This window comes from Crocodylus porosus, unplaced genomic scaffold, assembly GCF_001723895.1.
Source record: "Crocodylus porosus isolate Cpor-Errol unplaced genomic scaffold, CroPor_comp1, whole genome shotgun sequence".
Taxonomy (NCBI): domain Eukaryota; kingdom Metazoa; phylum Chordata; order Crocodylia; family Crocodylidae; genus Crocodylus; species Crocodylus porosus.
The window spans coordinates 80,886,911-80,906,616 of NW_017728906.1; the positions used below are offsets into that span (position 1 = coordinate 80,886,911).

The 19,706-nt window shown below is 43.5% G+C and overlaps 1 protein-coding gene across 3 annotated transcripts in view; it reads left to right on the forward strand.

Moving 5' to 3' along the window:
• LOC109306157 (E3 ubiquitin-protein ligase HERC2) overlaps nt 1-19,706 on the forward strand; it is a 183,158-nt gene that overhangs the window by 50,681 nt on the left and 112,771 nt on the right. For all 3 annotated transcript variants that reach the window (XM_019529437.1, XM_019529439.1, XM_019529438.1), the window contains exons 14-22: nt 5,090-5,341; nt 6,309-6,502; nt 7,188-7,388; nt 8,168-8,396; nt 8,699-8,823; nt 13,172-13,350; nt 14,044-14,228; nt 14,984-15,139; nt 15,438-15,623. In XM_019529437.1, coding sequence (XP_019384982.1) covers nt 5,090-5,341; nt 6,309-6,502; nt 7,188-7,388; nt 8,168-8,396; nt 8,699-8,823; nt 13,172-13,350; nt 14,044-14,228; nt 14,984-15,139; nt 15,438-15,623 — 1,707 coding nt within the window. The remainder of the gene's footprint in view (nt 1-5,089; nt 5,342-6,308; nt 6,503-7,187; nt 7,389-8,167; nt 8,397-8,698; nt 8,824-13,171; nt 13,351-14,043; nt 14,229-14,983; nt 15,140-15,437; nt 15,624-19,706) is intronic.

Consider the following 19,706-nt stretch of genomic DNA (forward strand, 5'->3'; position numbering starts at 1 on the left):
GTTGACCAGTTCTGAGACTACTGAATCAGGCAGCCGCACCTAGCCTCTGGGTTAGAGAGCAAGGGCTTGATTTGGGAACCTCGTGAACCAACAGACCTCCTTTAGTTTATGACTTTGTGAAACAATAAAAGTTTTAAATTGACAGGTCTGAGCCTGTGCTTAATTCAGTCCTATATAATTCGGCATCGAGCTCCCACACCTACCTACCTTTAGACACATGACTGTAGTGTGTGCATTATGTTGTGTGTTTGTTAAATAAATTTCATGGAGAATCTCAAGCAAAAAGTCTCCTTGAAAATACTCTGGATGTGTACTTTAAATATGCAAATAGCTCGTGAAGCATCTGGTACCAGGAATGGAGTTTGCAGTCCCAAACTAAGAGCATAAAGTTGTATTCACAATAGAACCATTCCTGGCAGGAGGTGTCCTTAAGCATGCCATGCTGCCAAGTGTGCACTGCCTCAACATGGCTGAGGACAGTGATTTGGCCAGGTTAATTAACACTTCTGAATGACAAGATCTGTTATTCTGTCTGTGGCACTATGGTCACAGCTACACTTCTGGTGGCTTAGGAGGTGGCCACCCTGAATCAGTTCCTAGTTTATATTCCTTAAATAGTTATCCCTGTGAATTAAACTTGTAGGAATAGGATTTACACTTGCCGGCATTCAGAGCCAGGGGAATGCTTAGGTTAGCCAATAGGCAATGCTGGAGAGAGATATGTCTGAAATGCTGCCTCTCTTTTATGAACTTCTCTTGCACCCTTAAATGGGGAGCCAGTGCAGGCTTGAGACTATCTGAAGCCATTTTTCTGGATTTGTGCCTAAAGAAGTTGAGGCAAGGGTTTCTTAGGATTATATCTTTTATTGTAGTTGTGATCAAGTTAAACAAGCTTTCAAATGCAAGACATTCTTCATCAGGTTTTTGCTGCATAGTAGTATTGCATATGTGCAATTGTATGTGTTTGAAGAAGTTGACACATGACCAGTTCTCCCAAGCTAGCTCCCTGCAGTAGGCTTTGTTACATCACTTGGCCATTATCTTATCATGCTGTTCCTTCCATAAACTTGCTAAGCTTCCATCTTGAAGTAATTCAGGATCCTTGCCTACACTGTTTTCTTCAGAAGACCATTCCAGAACCTCATTCTTCTCATGATTAGAAACCTAATTTCCACTTTAAGTGGACTTATGTCCATTTGATCTTATACTAGTTATTGTCCTTTTTTAACCTAAGTGCCTTTCCTTTTCCCTTACTTTTCCCACTTTGAATGTCTTTTATGAAGTTGTCTTCCCCTCTCAACTTTTAACCTTCCTTTATCTAAGCTAAAGAAGTAAAGCTGGTTTAACAGTCTAAGAGGTTCTTCTTTCCCTTAATTGTCCTAGTAGCCCTTTTTATATTTGTTCACTTTTAATTTAACCTATGTTTTAAACATAGGCGACAGAACTGTGCATAGGGTGCCAACAGTGATCTTATCAATGTCTTAGTTTCATAGTGCTTAGGGTCGGAAAGGATCTAAACAGATCATCAGGTCTGACCCTCTGGCCTGGGCAGGAACAAGTGCTGGGGTCATAACTTTCTCTCTAACAACTTTTGGCTGTTATTCCTAGTAACTCCCAGTAGTGCCCAAGGGAACAGAGCCTCTTCTAATTTCTGCTGGTCCCCCCTGGTGGGTTTATAAATAGCCACCAGGTCCCCTCTTAGCCTTCTCTTGTGAAGACTGAATAGATTCAGGCCCTTTAGCCTCTCTTCGTAGGGCCTGCCCCGCTGCCCTTTGACCATGCGAGTGGCCCTCCTCTGGATCCTCTCAATGCTAGCCCCATCCCTCTTGAAGTGCGGCGCCCAGAACTGGGTGCAGTACTCCAGCTGCAGCCTGACCAATGCTGCGTAGAGGGAAGGATCACCTCCCTGGACCTGCTTGTGATACATCTGTAGATGCACAACAAGGTGCAGTTAGCCTTACTGACCACTTCCTTGCATTGGCAGCTCATGTTCATCCTGGAGTCAACAATGACTCCAAGATCCCTTTCTGCCACTGTTTTGACAAGAAGGGTTTTCTCCAGCCTGTAGATGTGTTGCTGATTCCTTCTCCCTAGATGTAGTACCCTGCACTTGTTTGTGTTGAATTCCATCCTGTTCTCATCCGCCCACCTCTGTAACCTGTCTAGCTCTAGCTGGATTCTGTCCCTCCCCTCCAGCGTGCCCACCTTGCCTCGCATCTTGCTGTTGACAGCATGCTTTCCACACGCACATCCAGATTGCTGATAAAGATGTTGAACAGCACAGGTCCCAGGACTGAGCCCTGGGGGACTCCACTGCCCACATCCCTCCAGGTTGAAAATGACCCATCCACCACCACTCTGGGTGTGACCATCTAGCCACTTTGCCACTGATCTGACTAGGCAGCAGTGCCGCAGTTGCCTAGTTTTTTTGAGTGGGGTGAGAAACAGTGTCAAAGGCCTTCTTGAAGTCCAGGTAGATGACATCCACCTCAACACCTGCATCCAAGGACTTGGTGACCTGGTCATAGAAGGAAACCAGGTTAGTCAGGCAGGACCTGCTCTCAGTGAACCCATGTTGGTTGCCCCTGAGCATAACCTCCCTTGCTGGACCCCTGGAGATATGTTCCTTGATAGCCTTGTACAAAGTGCTAATAGTTTGCATTGTACTAGAATTCCCTGTCTCTTCCAACAGTTGCATAAGCCATTTTCATAGCTACACTATACTGATCCTCCTTTGATCTATCAGTATATCTAGCACTCTTTGCCTTCATTGCCTGCATTCTGTCAGTCCACCTGCTTCTAGCAAAAATTCAGATTTTTCTCTAGGTCCATAACTTTGCACTTCTGTAGTACTGAATTTCATACAGCTTCTATCATTTTAATCCACAAAGTTTATCAAGTTTTTTAGTAGGATAATCTGGTTCCCCTTGATATTGGAAATACCTCTCAACTTTGCCATCTATGAATTTCATAGTTTCATAGTTTCTAGGGTCAGAAGGGACCTGAACAGATCATCTAGTCCGACCCCCTGCCATGGCAGGAAAGAATACTGGGGTCAAACGACCCCAGCAAGATGTGCATCTAACCTCCTCTTAAAGACCCCCAGGGTAGGAAGGAGCCAGCACCACTTCTCTTGGAAGTTGGTTCCAGACCCTAGCCGCCCTGACCGTGAAGTAGTGCCTCCTGATATCTAACCTAAACCTACCCTCTGCCAGCTTGTGGCCTTTATTCCTGGTCACTCCTGGCAGTGTTCGGGGGGAACAGTGACTCGCCCAATGCCTGCTGATCCCCCCGACTAGTTCATAACAGGCCACTAGATCCCCCCTAGCCTTCTCTTGTGGAGGCTGAACAGGTTCAGGTCCCGTAGCCTCTCCTCATAAGCACTCATCTAGCTCTTCTTCCATGAGGATCACTAATGAAAGCATTACATAGAATGGGTCTTAAGACCAATCCCTGAAGAACACCACAATAAGCTTATTCTGAGTCTGAGAGCTTCTCTTTCAGCAAGACACTTTGTAAGCTCCCTTTTAGTCGACTCCTTATTCTCCTGACGGTTGAATTATTAATCCTCATTTTCTTCATGTTGGCTAATAATTTCCCATGAGGCACAGTCTAATACTTTGCTTGAAATGTTTTATGTCCACTCTGTTGCCTTCTCTAAGAAGTCGGTAGACTTCTGATTATGTGGAAATGCAGTTTTGTTTCCTTTTATTTTTCTACTTTTACAAATTGAACAGACTTCAATATTTTTTTTTTTATTACTGCAGATGATTCTTCAGGGGGGGAAAAAAGCCCATAGATAATGACTCTTGGGTCTGTTCCTCTGTCTAATTAGAATTCCTCCTTCTCTGTTCTGATTTATTGATTCTAGGGAGAAGTAGCTCATTCAGTAACTGCTGCAGTAATGCTTCCAACTAGTTCCTTTGACTGACTATAGGTGACAGCGAAAGAACTTCCTCACCTTGTGGCAGCTAGCTTCCAGCTGGATGGCTATCCAGGTCTCTTCAGGCATCTGGTCTGCTCACCAGTTTCACTATGTTACTTCTATGAAAAGAATCCTGTCTGTCTTGGTTTCCAATACAACTTTAAGTGCTCAGAATACTATAGCAGCATGTCTTTCCTAAGTAGGCTGCTTGCTTGAACTTGAATAGATTCCCTGTCCTCCATGCTACTAATATTCAGTTATGCTGTTTATAACAACTCTGCATTTCAGTATATGGTTACTTCCCCTTTTTCTTCTCTCTGGGGATCGCAGTGATGACCGAGGAAAATCATCCCACCGGATCTCAGTTCCTGTGCCTGCTTCTGATCGGCTAGGAAATAGTGTTACAAGATCTGTTTTGCATGTGCTGCCCTCAGAATTTTGTCAGTAAACCCTTCTAAAGATTGTCTAGTAAGCATATGCACCTAACAAGCCTTTTATTGAACCAAGATTCACCGCCAGGCCCCTCCCAGAGGCTCATTGTCTGACAATTCGTAGATAAATTTTCATTAGAATCACAGACTGTTCATCCTATGTTTCGGGGTGATGTTCCTGAAAAATTTCAAGTCTTTCCTCTAGAACATCCCAATTTAAAATAACTTACAAGTTTTTGTTTGTATATTTGCTTTTGTTTTTTAGCTTGCGTGTATTTTCCCTTGATCTCATTCTCTGAAGAGGTTGGGCAGTGTTAGTGGAAATTTGCCACAACCAAACCACCAGCTTTGGCGGACAGGCCAGGTGTTGCCCAAATGTAAGCTGCTCTTCCCAAAGACTACAATAGCAAGGGGCAATTTTGCTTCCAGACAGTACTGTTCAAAAGCAGTGCAACTCCTCCACTTTGTCCTTTATGGTATGATAGCAGTCATAGTGGACATCGCATTGCATATTACCAGGGAATTTTTCCTACAAAGGAACTGCATTTCAGTCTTTATTCTTCTTCCCATCTGCTTCATGGTTTTGTTTCAAAAATAATTTGCAACTGCTAATTCTGAATGAGCTACTAAGAGAAAGTTATGCTAATTCCCAAACCTTGGGTTTAAAGAACTTACTTGTATACTTTGACAGCTTGTTAGTACCTGAGAGCTCAATGCAATCTTTCTCTTTCAGGCCAGGTATGGTCTTGGGGCGATGGAGATTACGGGAAGCTTGGAAGAGGTGGCAGCGATGGTTGCAAGACTCCCAAACTGATAGAAAAGCTTCAAGACCTGGATGTTGTGAAAGTCCGCTGTGGGAGTCAGTTTTCTATTGCTTTAACCAAAGATGGGCAGGTCTACACGTGGGGCAAAGGTGACAATCAGAGACTTGGGCATGGAACAGAAGAGCATGTTCGATATCCAAAACTGTTGGAAGGCTTGAAAGGTAAGTTGCACGATATTGCTGGTCACTTTTTTCCAAGTTAAACCTGGCAAATGCCAGAAGCAATTGGTTTCTGAGGGAGCAGTTTTATTATTTATCATGTGTTTTATCTTGGCTCTTAAGGATTATACCACCACACTTTACTGATGTTAAATTATAACTTGCTTGCACGGAACAATAAATACTAAATATCCTTTTTATCTCTTAATATTATATTTTTGTTATTTCAACTAATATTTTGTAGCATTCTTTTAACACTTAGAGCTCTCATTTTAAGTCTCTTGCTTTCTCTGTTGGTTTTTTTTTTTTTTTTTTCTGTCAGCCTAGTTGAGGAATTTTTATTTTTGAATCTTAAGGTTGCATCTCTGCAACCATGTGCATGCTTAACATCGTGAGTAGTCATTGAAAACCATGGGGACTATGCATGTACTTAATGTTAGTTGTGAGCATGTTTAACTAGCTCACCCAAAGGTGAAAATTTATTCCCTGTTTTTTAAAAATGAGGAAACCTGCAGTGCCTTTTGTACAGGTGAAAGGACTGTACTAATATTTATTGTTCTGTTGTGATCGGATTACCTCCTTGAAAAGAAATTCTGAACTGTGTAATCTTAATCATGACACTCTCCAGTCTCTTTAGGGTTAGAGGAAACCAAGTTAGAAAAGTTTGCCAGTATTTAATTATTAAATCAGCAGCAAAGCTAAGTCAGTGCAAAATGGCACAAGAAGGATGTGGCCTAATAAACTGTAGCACTTAAACTGCTCAAGTCTCTCAAACACTTGGATTTTTTTTTGGTGATCACTTTCAATCTAGCTATTAAAGCTAGAGGTAAAACAGTTTTGCTATATTAACCCTTCTCACTTTTTGTGTGTGGTTATAATAAATGATAAGGAAAATGTTCATCTGATTTGTTTTTTGTTAATAAATATTGTGTATGGTAAGTAAAGTTTAACACATGACTATTTCTACCAGGGAAGAAAGTAATAGATGTGGCAGCTGGATCTACCCATTGCTTAGCACTTACTGAGGATAGCGAAGTACATAGCTGGGGAAGTAATGATCAGTGCCAGCATTTTGACACTTTGCGGATTACCAAACCTGAACCCACTGCTCTTCCAGGATTAGACACAAAACACATTGTTGGAATTGCTTGTGGCCCTGCCCAGGTAAGCCTGTTAATTCCTTCTACCCTGTTCTGTGCTTTAAACCAGCATTGTGCAGTAATTCCTTTGCTGTCGGATCTGGCTCACAGATGTCTCCTGCTACTAACAGATGAAGATTTGTTGTGTGCTGTTACTTCTCCAAAAAGGGCTGGCTAGTTTTCCCTTTCAGTGAAACATCCTGAGTAGTTAAACATTTAACTAGTTTCATTCTTAAATTAACACTAGAAGAATATTTAAACTCCAAAAAACAGTAGAATAGGATATTTGGCCTGGTCTAAGGAGGACTCTAAGAAACATGATAGGAAATAGTAGTTTTTCTGAGATTATGCCAACAGCTAAGAAACATAAAACAGTGTGAAGGGTAGGTTGCCATTGCTGTACTCTTTCTTACTGAAATGTGTAAAATGACAAAATTAGCTCCTAAGTCTAGTTTCCCTAGAGAGGTGGTTAACTGTGTTAGTCTGAAGTAAGGCAGAAAGTAGGGCAGGGTGGCACCTTGGAGACTAACTGGTTCAGAGGAATGAGCTTTTGTAGGTGATAGCAACTGACAAAGTAAACTGTTGCCTACAGATGCTTGTGCCCCTCTGAACCACTTCTTTTCTTAGATAAAGGAGTTGTACCCCTTTAATTTCTTTAATAGGAAAAATAGGAAAAGTAACTAACTCAAACTCTTCCTTTCCATGCATAGAGCTTTGCTTGGTCATCTTGTTCTGAATGGTCCATTGGTTTGCGTGTGCCTTTTGTGGTGGATGTTTGCCCAATGACATTTGAACAACTAGACCTCTTACTGAGACAAGTGACTGAAGGAATGGATGGTACCTCTGACTGGCCACCTCCACAGGAGAAGGAATGTATGGCTGTAGCCACCTTAAACCTTTTGAGACTTCAGGTACTGTAGCTTTCTGATGTGTTGAGTTTTTTTTATTCTGATAAAAATGCTATACCAATGTGCTTGAAGAAAATAGTGAGTTTTATACTTTTTTAAAATGGGTCAAACTCATCTGGCTCTGTGGGCTGGATGAGTAGCATGGGGCTGGTCTCTGTCCCAGATTGGGCCCACAGACTTGGCCCTGTGTACTGGATCTGGTGCTAGGTGCAGCATGCATGCCAGATCCAGATTGTAAAGTGTAACCAAAAGTTGGAAAGCTAAGATTTGGTTTTTCAGTCTTAATCTTAATTTTTTCAGTTGCTCAGAAGTGCAATGCTTTTTTAACAGGCTTTTTTTCTTAGCATTTGATTTAGGATGAACTATACAACTAAAATGTAAATTGATTAAGTTTGGGTGTATTCTGTACAGACTCTTCCTCTACCCATTCCCTTCCCCACCCCCTGAAAAGTCTGTATGTTTAACATGGCTTTTAATGTATTCTTTAAAAATGAGTGTCTCTGAGGAATTTGGCACTTCTGGTTTGCTTTTAAAAGAGTGTCACTTTGTCCGTGATGACACAGAACGTTGTGATCTAGTATTAATAAGCAATTTACAACTTAATTGCCAGCTTTCTTAGCGCACTGGGGTTGTGATGGAGATGCAGAACGTAACTGCATTTTCTGTTCTTTTTAAATGCTGTTTTATATTTAGATGTATTGCTATTTAGTACCTGTGTGACAGACACTTCTAACCTTCACTTCTTTACATGATCTCTAAATTGAACTATTTTTTTCTTTTAGCTTCATGCTGCTATTAGTCATCAGGTTGATCCAGAATGTCTTGGCTTGGGTTTAGGCAGTGTCCTGCTGAATAGCCTGAAACAAACAGTGGTAACTTTAGCGAGTAATGCTGGAGTTCTTAATACTGTGCAGTCAGCTGCCCAAGCTGTGTTGCAGAGTGGATGGTCTGTGCTGCTGCCAACAGCAGAAGAACGAGCTAGGGCTCTTTCAGCTCTGTTACCCAGTGCAGGTATGTCTAACAATGGAATATCGTATGGTGTCTAAGGGTATTCTGTACCTCTGGGAAGCGCAGTACAAAGCCTGCTCTATGCACACTCCATCCTGAACCAGAAGTAATGCAACTCTGTTAATGGCTGAGAAGAAGAGCTTATTGGTATGCTTATAGTAGTGCACTAAGGCGAGCTGCACTGCTTCCAGTGTGGGAAGCTGGTTGTCACAGAGTGGCTCAGTGCCTGGCAGCTTGGTGCCGTCATTCAGTGGTACAGGCATATCCTAAATTTCTTGTCCATTAAATTTATGGTCTTCCTTTAGTTTCAGGAAATGAAATGAATGTAAGTCCAGGCCGTCGATTTATGATTGACCTCTTGGTGGGCAGTTTGATGGCTGATGGAGGTTTAGAATCTGCATTAAATGCTGCTATCACTGCAGAAATTCAGGTATTACAATATTACAATTTACTATATAGCTAGAATACACTGACTTTTTTTTTTTTTGACCTGAGCAATTAAGAGGAATTGGTAATAGGATTTAATATTTCAACTCCTGCTGTTTTGAATAAATAGATTGCTTGTACATTATTTTTTATAAATAAATTTGCATTAATCAAGGGTCACTATAAACAGGTTGTCTAGCCTGATGGTTACCGCAAGCTGGTGTTCCACCCTGAAGATGTCCTCCCCTATAAAGCACAGTTTTTGAGCGGCGAATAAAACCAACCCTTCTGCCCTTTTCCAGGCACTTAGGCTCTGTCCCCAGCACCCAGTACTTCCTCACGATTTGCTGCTTTTCTGCTCTCTCCATGGGATTTTAAGTTCTCAGTGGGACACTGTCCAAATACGTTGCAGCTGGCCTCTCTCAACAGGGCTGACTATTCCTTTTTAAAGGGACATACTGTCATGTTCAGTTTGTTTCCTTGTTTAGTTTTTTCAAAGCCTCTTTCTAGCTTGGCGGTCTGCCAAACAGCACTTGTTTCAGAATCACACTACAAGTATGGCTAGGTTTGTGTATGGTTTCTGTTTTTGTTTTTTATTGACTTCTCTATCTTTACTGGTTGAGTTCACATGTGCGTAGGCACATATCTTTATGAAAACCGTATCTAACATGTCAGCTTCAGGGAGGTCTTGCCTAATCCTCAGCATAGCAGCTCCCTTCTCAGATTGCTACAGTTTTGCTGGAATCCTACAGTCTCACCATATTATGAGTGGGCAGGGATCAGGGAAATGATATAGATACATAGAATTGTATAATCTTGCTTGAAATGCTTTCAACTCAAACTCTGCCTTGATTTGTGTAATTTACTTGGGGAACACCCCCACTGACTAACTCATCCTTTAAAACCCATGAGGATTCTTGAAGCTAAGGAGCCATTACAGAAGTGTTTTTGTCCTGCCCACAAACTTCCTCCTATAATTAAGGAAAAAAAAAAGTAGTGAAAACATTCTGTAGAGTTAGATACTTTAAAAGTTCTTGTACTTTGGTGCAATCCCCTAATCCCCTAAGTGTTCTTGTGTTGGTACTGCCTGAGGCTTAAGTACTTCTGTGCTCGATATATAAGAGACTTAAAATAGGGTAATTTAGATCAGGAGGCAGTCATTTGAACTCTTTTTTTTTTTTTCAGCTGTGAAAATATAAAATCACCTTTACTTATCATCAAAAAAGTTCCCTTTCTCTCTCTATCTGCACCAGTGGCTGACAAACTGACAAATAAACTTTTTAGAAGAAGAGCCAGATTCTACAAAACTCTGCACCTAGGGAGTTGAGGTGTTCTACACACAGTCAGTTTTTTTGTTGGTGAAAAGTCTCCCCTTGCTATTGTTTCCAAAGAAGATAACATACCCAGGGCACACAACTTTTATGTTTCTTTGGATTTTGTTTCAGGTGCCTTGTTGAAAGGTTTTTGGTATGTAGCTCGATGTTATGTAAGATAGTATCTCCTACACAAAGAGGCTGAAAGGCATGCCATGCCATGCCTTACCCTCTTCATTAATCTTTCTAATGTGGGGAAGGTACATTGCACAAACCAGATGCTATTACTTTGTCAAGGGCCATGCCAGTTTATTCTGTAAAAGTATTTTCCCCTTCTATCCTTTTTATTCACTTTTTCTGCTATTTAAGATTTAGTGTAGAAAACCGGACTCCACCTAGTGTAGCTTGCAGGATATGAATTGTTCATGGTAATAGATAAGTCTGTGTAGAATTTGGGGTTACCACTTTTTTTTTAACCCAGCAGTATGGGGTAAGGTTGAAGAACTGTTTGAAGCTTCAATGGTACCTTCCTGATATGGTTTTTCAGTGCTTTGTAAGACTTCTTTCCATTCTGCCAAAGGGTGATGTAGCTGTTGGATGCACTGGTTTTCCCCAGTATCAATCTTTTGCTGAACCTCTGCAGGACAACCTGTTGTTTTTGTTGGAGTAAGAAAACTCCTGAGTATTAACTGGAAAAGTGTTGTAGGGAAGGCCATCTTGCAACATGGTGCCTTAAGTGGCACGGGCAATGTCTCTGCAAGGCACATAGCCAGACTGGGGAGATATCAGGCAGTACAGCGGCAAACGGGGAAAGGAGTAGAGAGGCGGCCATATCAGGGAGCACAGGACAGGGAGCAGAAAGCAGAATAGTATACCTGGTAGGGCAAGGCACTTGGAGAGGGTGTGGGGCTAACTTGTGGCATACCTGTCAAAAAGTTGACCCCCACTGTTTTGGGTATGTCTACAGCAGGGTCAGGCAGTTATTTTGGGCGGAGGGCCGCTTAACAAGTTTTGGCAAGCTATTGGAGGCTGCATAGGTAGCCCCGCCCCTTGACAGTTGTATTGCCCTGCCCTGCCAGTTGCCAAATTGGGACCAGAAGTCCTGTTCCCTAACCTCTGGCCTTTGCCATTCTCTTTTGGAAGGGGGGCTTGCCATCTTAAAACCAGAAAAAAAAAAAAGAATCCTACATTAGAAGTCAAGCACCTACTATCATATATTTTGATTTTATTACAAAAATATTTGTCATGACTTGTGATTGTGTACTGTATATGGAAAGGATTGCATAATAATTCAAAAAGTGTCACTGTTTTAGTGTGTGTGTGTGGGGTGGCATAGGGTATGTTGGAGTATATGCATGTCAGTGGGGGTTGTGTGGGTTGTGAGGGAGGGTGGGTGGTGTAGGGACCCTGCACACACTCCCCCTGTGGTGTGCAGCTCCCACTGCCTGGCAGCAGCAGCAGGTGGGGGAGGTCAGGGTGCTTCAGCCTGGCGCAGGCATGGCTCTGGCCAGTGCTGCACGGAGAGAGGGAGTGGAGCCTGCCCTATCATCAGGGCTCTGTGCTGTGCGCCTGCAGCTCCAGCATTTGCAGTGGGGGAAGCCCCACATTGAAGCCTGGTGCTTCCCCTGCTCCTTGCTTCGTGGGTCCCCCCACTTTTGCTGGGAGTGGAAGGAACCCCACCCCCTGCTTCCCCACAGAGTCTAGTGCAGGGTTTGCCATCTGCGAGTGTGGAGCTGCAGGTGCATGGAGCAGAGCCCCTGTGATAGAAGCGGCTGGGCAGGCTCCAAGGGGGTGATTCCTTGCCTCCAGTGCAGTGCTGGCCATTTCTATTGTAGGGGCTCTGTGCTGTGCCCTTGTAGCTCTGCACTTACAGCAGGGAAGCCCTATGCTGGACTCTGTGGGGAAGCAGGGGATGGGGCTTCCTCCACTCCTGGCAGGGTGTGGGGACCTGTGCAGCAGGGGGCAGGGGAAGCTGCAGGCTCTAGTGTGGGGCTTCTCGTGCTGCAAGTGCTGGAGCTGCAGGCATGTGACACAGAGCCCTGGCGATAGGGTTGTCTCCCCTTTCTTCCTTTACACAATACTGACTGGAGCCATGCCTTTGGGCATGAGCACCCTAACCTCCCTGCCCGTTGCCACTGCCAGGCAGCAGGGCCTGCACGCCATGTGGGGAGTGTGTAAAGGTCCCTACCCCACACCCTGTCCAGCTGAGCTCCACGCTCCCGCTTCCCTACCTGCTGCCCCAAGTGAGCAGGTTCTGGCTGCAGCAGGAGCCCTGCCCAGAAGCTGCTGGCTGGGCAGAGCCCTTCCACCCAATGGGCGGGAGCAAGGTGCAGTAGGGTATGTTGGGGGGTTGTACACGTGGGCACCTCTTTCCCACCATCATAGGCAGAACGGCTGGGTGGGGTGCAGTTCACTGAGGGGCACAGTGGGCCTGATGAAAGTGCCTGGTGGTCTGGATGCAGCCCACCGGCCATATTTTGCCCACCCCGGTTTGCAGTTTAGTGTGGCGCAGAGGTACCTGAGCAATCATAGCAGTCTAGCCTAACAGTGTAGAGCTATGCTCAGATTAGTTTACATTGCTGAAAAGCAGGGTGAATTGGCTTACATAGAGCTCTGTCTTACTAGCTAGACTACTTCTGTGACTGCCTTGTAGCTATCCTAAATGCCTGCCAAAACTAGCATTCTTCAGTGGATGTTGGCATGTTGGAAATGAGCAGTTGACAGGTTTTAGCCCTTAATCTGGCTTGGAGAAGCTGAATTTAAAAGGTTTAGCCAGTAAAAAAAAAAAAAACCAAAAAAACCCCTTCTTTTAAGATGTATTTAAAAAAAGTGCTAATGTATACACAATATGTGGGTATGAAATAAACAAGCGCGTCTCATTTGTGGCATGGGTGACAGCCACTACATAATAGTGTGTGTGTGTTGCTTTCCTTGAACTACTCCTATGAGAAGTGGTTTTATATTATACTCTATAATTTCAGGTAGTTGTAGTGTGCTCTGTGTGTGGGTTTTTTTTAAAGGTGGCATTTTGCTTTGCAGGACATTGAGGCAAAAAAAGAAGCCCAGAAAGAAAAAGAAATTGATGAGCAGGAAGCAAATGCATCAACACTTCACAGGAGTAGGACCCCTTTGGACAAGGACCTTATTAATACTGGAATCTATGAATCCACAGGAAAGCAGACTTTACCTCTGGTCCAACTAATTCAGCAATTATTGAGGTAAACTGTTTTAAATTTGTCACTTTTGTGGGTCTGTCCTTTTTTGCAGGAAAAATATTTTTACATGTATTTTGTGCAATGTGCAACTAAAAAGAAAATAACCAAGTAAGTTTTGCTGGTGGTAGAGAGTGGTCGTTCCCCCTTCAGACCTTTTAGCTGGGAATTTTGAACAGTTTAAAGGCTAAGAAAATGAGCTTTTTTTCCCAGTTTTTGTTTCTATGGATGGAAAGACCTGCAATAGCTATTTGTAAATCTAGGCTGTGTGGCTTTTGTCTTGCTGCTTGATGTTGATGCTTGTTCCATCACTGCAAAGAATGCATAATAAAGAGAACAGAGAGAACAGTCGGCACCTGCTTGCAAAAAACTGCAATACTGGCATGAATTGGATATGGAGCAAGATAACAGGACCTCTGAGACATGCTAACTTTATTGCTTTGGGGGTAGGGTGTGTGGAGAAAGTTGTGTTATGCTTGTCACTAAGGAGGCGAGGCTCTGCAGAAAGCCTGGCTCCTTGGTAAGACATACCAGTACTGCATAGAAGGAAGAAATTAAAGGATCAGAATGTTCACGTTTATCTCGCTCTATTACTTAAATGCGACTGTAACAATGTCACTTAATCACATGCAACCCACAAGTTATTGACATAACAGTTGTCCTTTATAACATACTTTATAATACTTCTACATCAACTAGAAACATTGCTTCGCAAACTATAGCCAAACTAAAGGATGTTGCCCGTCGTATTTCTTCCTGCCTGGATCACGAACATTACAGCAAAGAGCGATCTGCTTCTTTGGACCTGTTGCTACGTTTCCAGCGCTTACTTGTTAGTAAACTTTATCCAGGAGTGTGTGTTGGACACGTCCCAAATACGTCTGGTAAGTTACAAACATAACTCTAAACAGTTCTATAACAATTGTAAGCGAGTTTTTCCTGTTTGATTTATAAATGGAGCTACGCTAGTTTTTTTTTTTTTTTTTAACCTCATGCTTCAATCACTTTGAATGGTAAACAAACAGTATACAAACAGTGCTCAAGACATATGGGGCAGATACATTATTATGCAAGTCACCTTGCACATTTTGTCAGAAAGCTATTGCAGCTTACCAATTTTAGTACATTTAAATTGAAGTTATTCCCTGACAAAGAATGTGATTGTATTGCATTGTAAGACCCAGATGTTTCCTGATTGGATCACTTTGACGTCAGAGACGAGAGAGATTTTCATTTCAGAAAGACCAGTATTATCGTTGAGGCTAATGTCAGCATGATTTCTGCAGGGGTTTAGAAAAAGGGAGGGTGTGCGCCTGGTAGACAACAGTTGTGCCTTTCTCACTGTAGGGACCCCAGAGTCTTTTAGTGTATTGAGGAGATGAAAAGAAACAGAATAAAGATAGAATTGGAACAGTCTGAACCATAAGGACAAAAAATGAATTACAAGAAGGTATCCTAGAGATTTTATATTAGCTGACGTTAGAAATTTGGCTTGCACGCTAGTTTTAACTTGACCCATAGTTTTCAAAATTTCCTTGGCATTCTAAGTGGTTTGATTTCTGTAATACTCCAAGAAATTTGGAGTCTGTCCTTGTGAGTACAAGTAAGATTGATCTCTGCCCTTCCCTGTCTTTGATAGGTCCTGAGCTTCTTGGAGTTGGTTCTTTGCTGAAGAAGTACACAGCACTTCTGTGCACACACATTGGCGATATACTGCCTGTAGCAATCAGCATTGCTTTCACTAGTCACAGGCATTTTGCAGAAGTCTCTCGTGTTGTAGATGGAGATTTAACAGGTACCTCTCTTCTGGAAAAGTTCTGTTTTTTCTCATTACCTTCAAATTATTTGGTAGTTGATTCCTCAGGCTATTAATAAAGAGTAAAAAGAAACAAAATAAAACAAACCCTAAAAAACCCCATCATAAATTGGTCCCTGTGAGTTGAAAACTTGGAAGGAGGGCAGTGATAAAAGAGAAGGGAACAGTGATTTCTAAAGCAGTAAGTAAAAGGTGCAGTGAATTGCTAGGGATCTGTCTTGCAGGCAGCTAATTGCAGATATGTTTGGGCTTAAATCTGAATGTTTCTTTTTTCTAGGTGTTCTTCTTCCAGAGCTGGTAGTTTCTGTAGAGTTGCTTCTCAGTAAAAATGCTGTGTTAATGCAGGAAGCTGGTGCTATCCCTCTCTTGGCTGGCTTGCTTGAACATCTGGACAGATTTAACCAGCTTGCCCCTGGAAAAGAGAGAGATGACAATGAGGATTTAGCATGGCCTGGAATAATGGGTATGTTCCTTTCCAAAGCTTTTTGAAATTTTTTTTAGGTCTTCACACAGTTTCTGAAAGTAATATGCTTCTAATATGTAGTGCTCTCTCTTATGAAGGACAGTAAAACCTCTCAAATACTATTTATGAAAACTATAAAGCTTACCTTCGGCATCTGTACCTTAGCTTCCTCTTATAAGTGCTAATATTGTGTTTATAAGGACTTTGCAAATTGTTTTGATTGTTAAGTTTAATGAAAAATGAAACTAGCCCAAAATATTTATGAATTTGGGTGAAATTCAGCAAATATGCAGCTGATTTTTTTTTTTTTTTTTTGGGAAAATGTTTAAATCAAGCATTTTGCCTTTTCAAGTTAGATTTACGTGGGAAGTTACACATGGGATATTCACAAAATTTAGGACGGAGGAAACATTGTGGTGGTAGTGATCTCACCCTGTCTCCTCCTTCATTGTAACTCAGTTGGATCATACTGCCTGGAATATGGGGAAGATAGTGGGTTAAAATCCTTTCTCTGCCTTGTTCAGCACCGCATGACTGGAGTGTTGTAGCTGTCATAGTTCAGGATGGTTGTGAAAATTAAGGCTTTTTTTGGGTAATCTTTTTCTTTGACCATCTTTTGTAGTTAGAGGTGTTAGGCACTTCCAAGTGCCCCCCTTCAGGTGTGGGCACTTTGTCCCCAAAAGATACTCTAATCTCTCCCAACTACATAATTTAATGGTTCTCAGCCTTGTAGATTCAAGGTCCCTGTTGAAAAATGTCAGCTGTTAGTTTTTCACTTGCTTTTTTAATGAGTGAGAGAGAGAAATAATAGAACAGTTCTTTTATTGCAGAGAACTCAGAAAAACCACAACAGCTCAGAATATTTTTATACTGGACTCTTGTTTGAAATCTGTTTCAAGACGTAGTTAGCTGAGCTGATCTGAAGTAGATGGCAGGGTTGATTTTCACCTTATGATCTAACCAAATGTGGGGAGGAAGGAGGCTGAGGATGGTTTTTTTTGTGAGGTGTTAAAGCTCAGTTCCTCAGATGCTGTGTAACCACCGCTTCTCCGTGCTGCTGCTGCTGCGTACCCCCTGGGGCCTTCCCAAGTACCCGTGGTTGACAACCCCTGAGCTAGACAGTGAGGGCAGGTGCCAGTGCCTGCTCTGAAAAAATTGATTACATATATCAATGATTCAACACTTTAAGTAGATCCACAAACGACTGTGGCCATTTTATTGCAACTTTAATTCATGCAAAATGCCACATTTTGTTCGCGTAGCTTCTTTATGTTAAATACACACACAGACATTTAAGAGCTGGTATTTGGGGAGAGCCTTACAATTTTATGTTAAAATAGAGAGTAGTTCTGTGTTTTTCTTTTTGCTAGGTTCTCTTCATTACCATTTATTCTCCTCTGTAAATGAATCATCCTTCCACACTTAATACATCATACAGATCACTTCTATTTTTCAGGTTCTTGAGACATGATACTCAGCTTCAGCCAACCAGGGAAGCTTGGGGGATAGTTTCTAGACCTATCTGATTCACAACTGAAAATACCAGAACAAACTTGCACTTAATAGTGTTCATTCATTTTGTGAAACTTCAGGTTTTTGGTTGGTTGTGCTGAGAACCTGTTTTGGTAGGTACTCTTTGTGGGTTTCATGGCACTCCAGACATACAGCTTGTCATTACTTAGCTCGTTCTGCCATACCAGCAGGTAGTACATTTCGCTCATTGATGGAGATGCCTCCAATCCAGTGGTTCTCAACCTTTTTGGACTTGAGACATTCTTGATTGGACTTGAGGCACCCCTTCATAACTTCTGTGAATCGAGTGTCGTGCAGTTTTAAAAACTAATTTGTAAGCACTGCAGTATACGTCCTTGCAGAAGGCCTGGGGTGTGGGAGGGTGGGACTGGCTAGGCAAGGAAAAGCCTTAGCTTACACTTATCTGCTTATTTCCCCGCACCTAATGGCACCATTTGCAGGATTTGACAGCACCCTGGTTGAGAATCACTGCTGTAATATATCTGTTCCTCATATATAGGAAGTTCCATGGGTTAGGGCATCTAGTTATCAATAGCTGATAATTTCCTTGAAATTTTCTGGAGAGTTACCTGTTTTGTTTGTCTAGTAAAGTATTTTGATAATTTTGTGCTGTGTTCAGCAGTGCTGCCAGATTACTCAGCTAGTGGCTCTCTAGTCTGAGTCAAATCAGAGAGCCTTGTTTATTTTATTTATTTCTCCCTTAAGTTTTTAGGAGATACGCTTGTTAAATATGGATTTTTTTGCATATATTAAAAGCTTGTATAGAATTTTGGCTTTTAAGCTGGCTTTGCAACAAAATGCATTACCAGTGTCTCATAACCAGGGATCCTGGTTTTCTCTGATTTAAAAATTACAAGTTCTCTGATTTAAAAACCCAAAATCTGTGATAAAAAATAAAGGCCCCCCACAGCCCCCTGCAGCGCTGCTGGTGTGCTGCACTCTCCCCCACAGCCTCAACAGCCCTCCTGATGCCCCTCACAATAGCCCCCCCAGACCCACAGGCTTGCAGGCACAGACATACAGACACTGACACCCACCCCATCAGGTAAGTGTGTGTGGGAAAGGGACAGGATAGGGCAGGGCCGGGGGGAAGGTGCTGTGGGGGTAGATCAAGAAGTGGGAGGATTCTGTGTCCACTCCCAGGATCAGGGCCAGGGGGTGAGGCCAGGGATGCCACTCTGAGGGCCACACACACACTGGCCAGCCTGATGGGGTTCGCACACAGAGGCTGCCGCCACAACTCTGCCACTGCACCCTGTGCTACCATCCCATGACCACCTGCATAGTTTCATAGGCAAGTGGCACAGGGCACGGCAGCAGCAGTGTGGTGGCAACCACTGTGTGTAGGCCACATGCATGCTGCCTGGCCGGAGAGTGGAAAGGGGGACTTGCATGCAACTTATGCCACTGCACAGCCACTGCATAGCTGCTTATGCCTCGTGTCAGGCTGCATGACTCCGCAGCAGTGCGGTGTGATGGCAGCTGCGGGCTAGCTGGGGCGCCTATGCGGGCACCACAGAGCCATGTCCTTCGCCCCGGATTCTAGAAGTAAGTGGGGCTTGGGGGTGGTTTGGCAGGGCTGGGGAAGATGGAGGCTGAGAGAGCCGGGGGGGGGTGCTTCTGGCTCTAGGTGGTGTATCACAGCAGGGGGTGGGGGCAGGGCAGGGGTGCCTCTCTGCAGGGGGCTTTGCGAGCAACTGATGCGGGGCATGGTGTAGTGGTGCCTGCCATGTGCAGGTGGCACACATGCTGCCCAGCTGGCTGCCCAGGGGAGGGGGAGGCTTGCATGCAGCTGGCTGCACAGCTCCATGGCTGGCTCTAAAGTCACAGCAAGCAATGGTGGTTGGGGAGGGGTGGGGGGACAGGAGGGGCTTGCACGTGGCAGCCGCTGCCACTTACCTGTAGGGCCGTGCCAGTAGTGATGGCCATTGTGTACAAAACCTTCCCGCGCCACTGCGAAGCAGTGTCCGGAGATGTATGGCCAGCTGCAGGGCAGCAGCGGCAGTGTGACTGCGGCCGGGCAGCACGCAGCCATCCCTGCCACCATCTTACACTGTTTCTGATGTTTCTGCTGTCAGATCAATGAGGAGGGTCAGTGTTGGGATAAAGAGAATATTTTCAAAGTGTCGGGCACTAGGTAATTTAATTATTTCAGGTTTGTCAGAGTTTACCATTGGCAGAAACAATAGTTCCTTGTCAGCTGTTAACTAGGGGTGTAAATATAGTTTAAAAATATTCATTTAACCTCCTCAAATTCTACTGGTTAAATGATTAACCGGTAACACAGCAGCTCAGACACAGTTGTGTCTGTTGCACAGTTGTCCACAGTGCTGGGCTCCTGGGGACCTTTGATTGAGGGGAGGGGGGAAAGAAGCAAGCCCAGCCAGACAACAGGGCCCATGAGAAGCCCTGCACTGGGAGGGAGGGAGGGAGCATCTGTGAACCAGCAGCTAATTGTTTAATTGCATAGTTATTAGGCTGCTCCCTTTTTTCCTCTTATGCTGTGGGTACTAGTCCCTTTTGCCTCTTCCCCTCCCCTGGTCCCTCCCT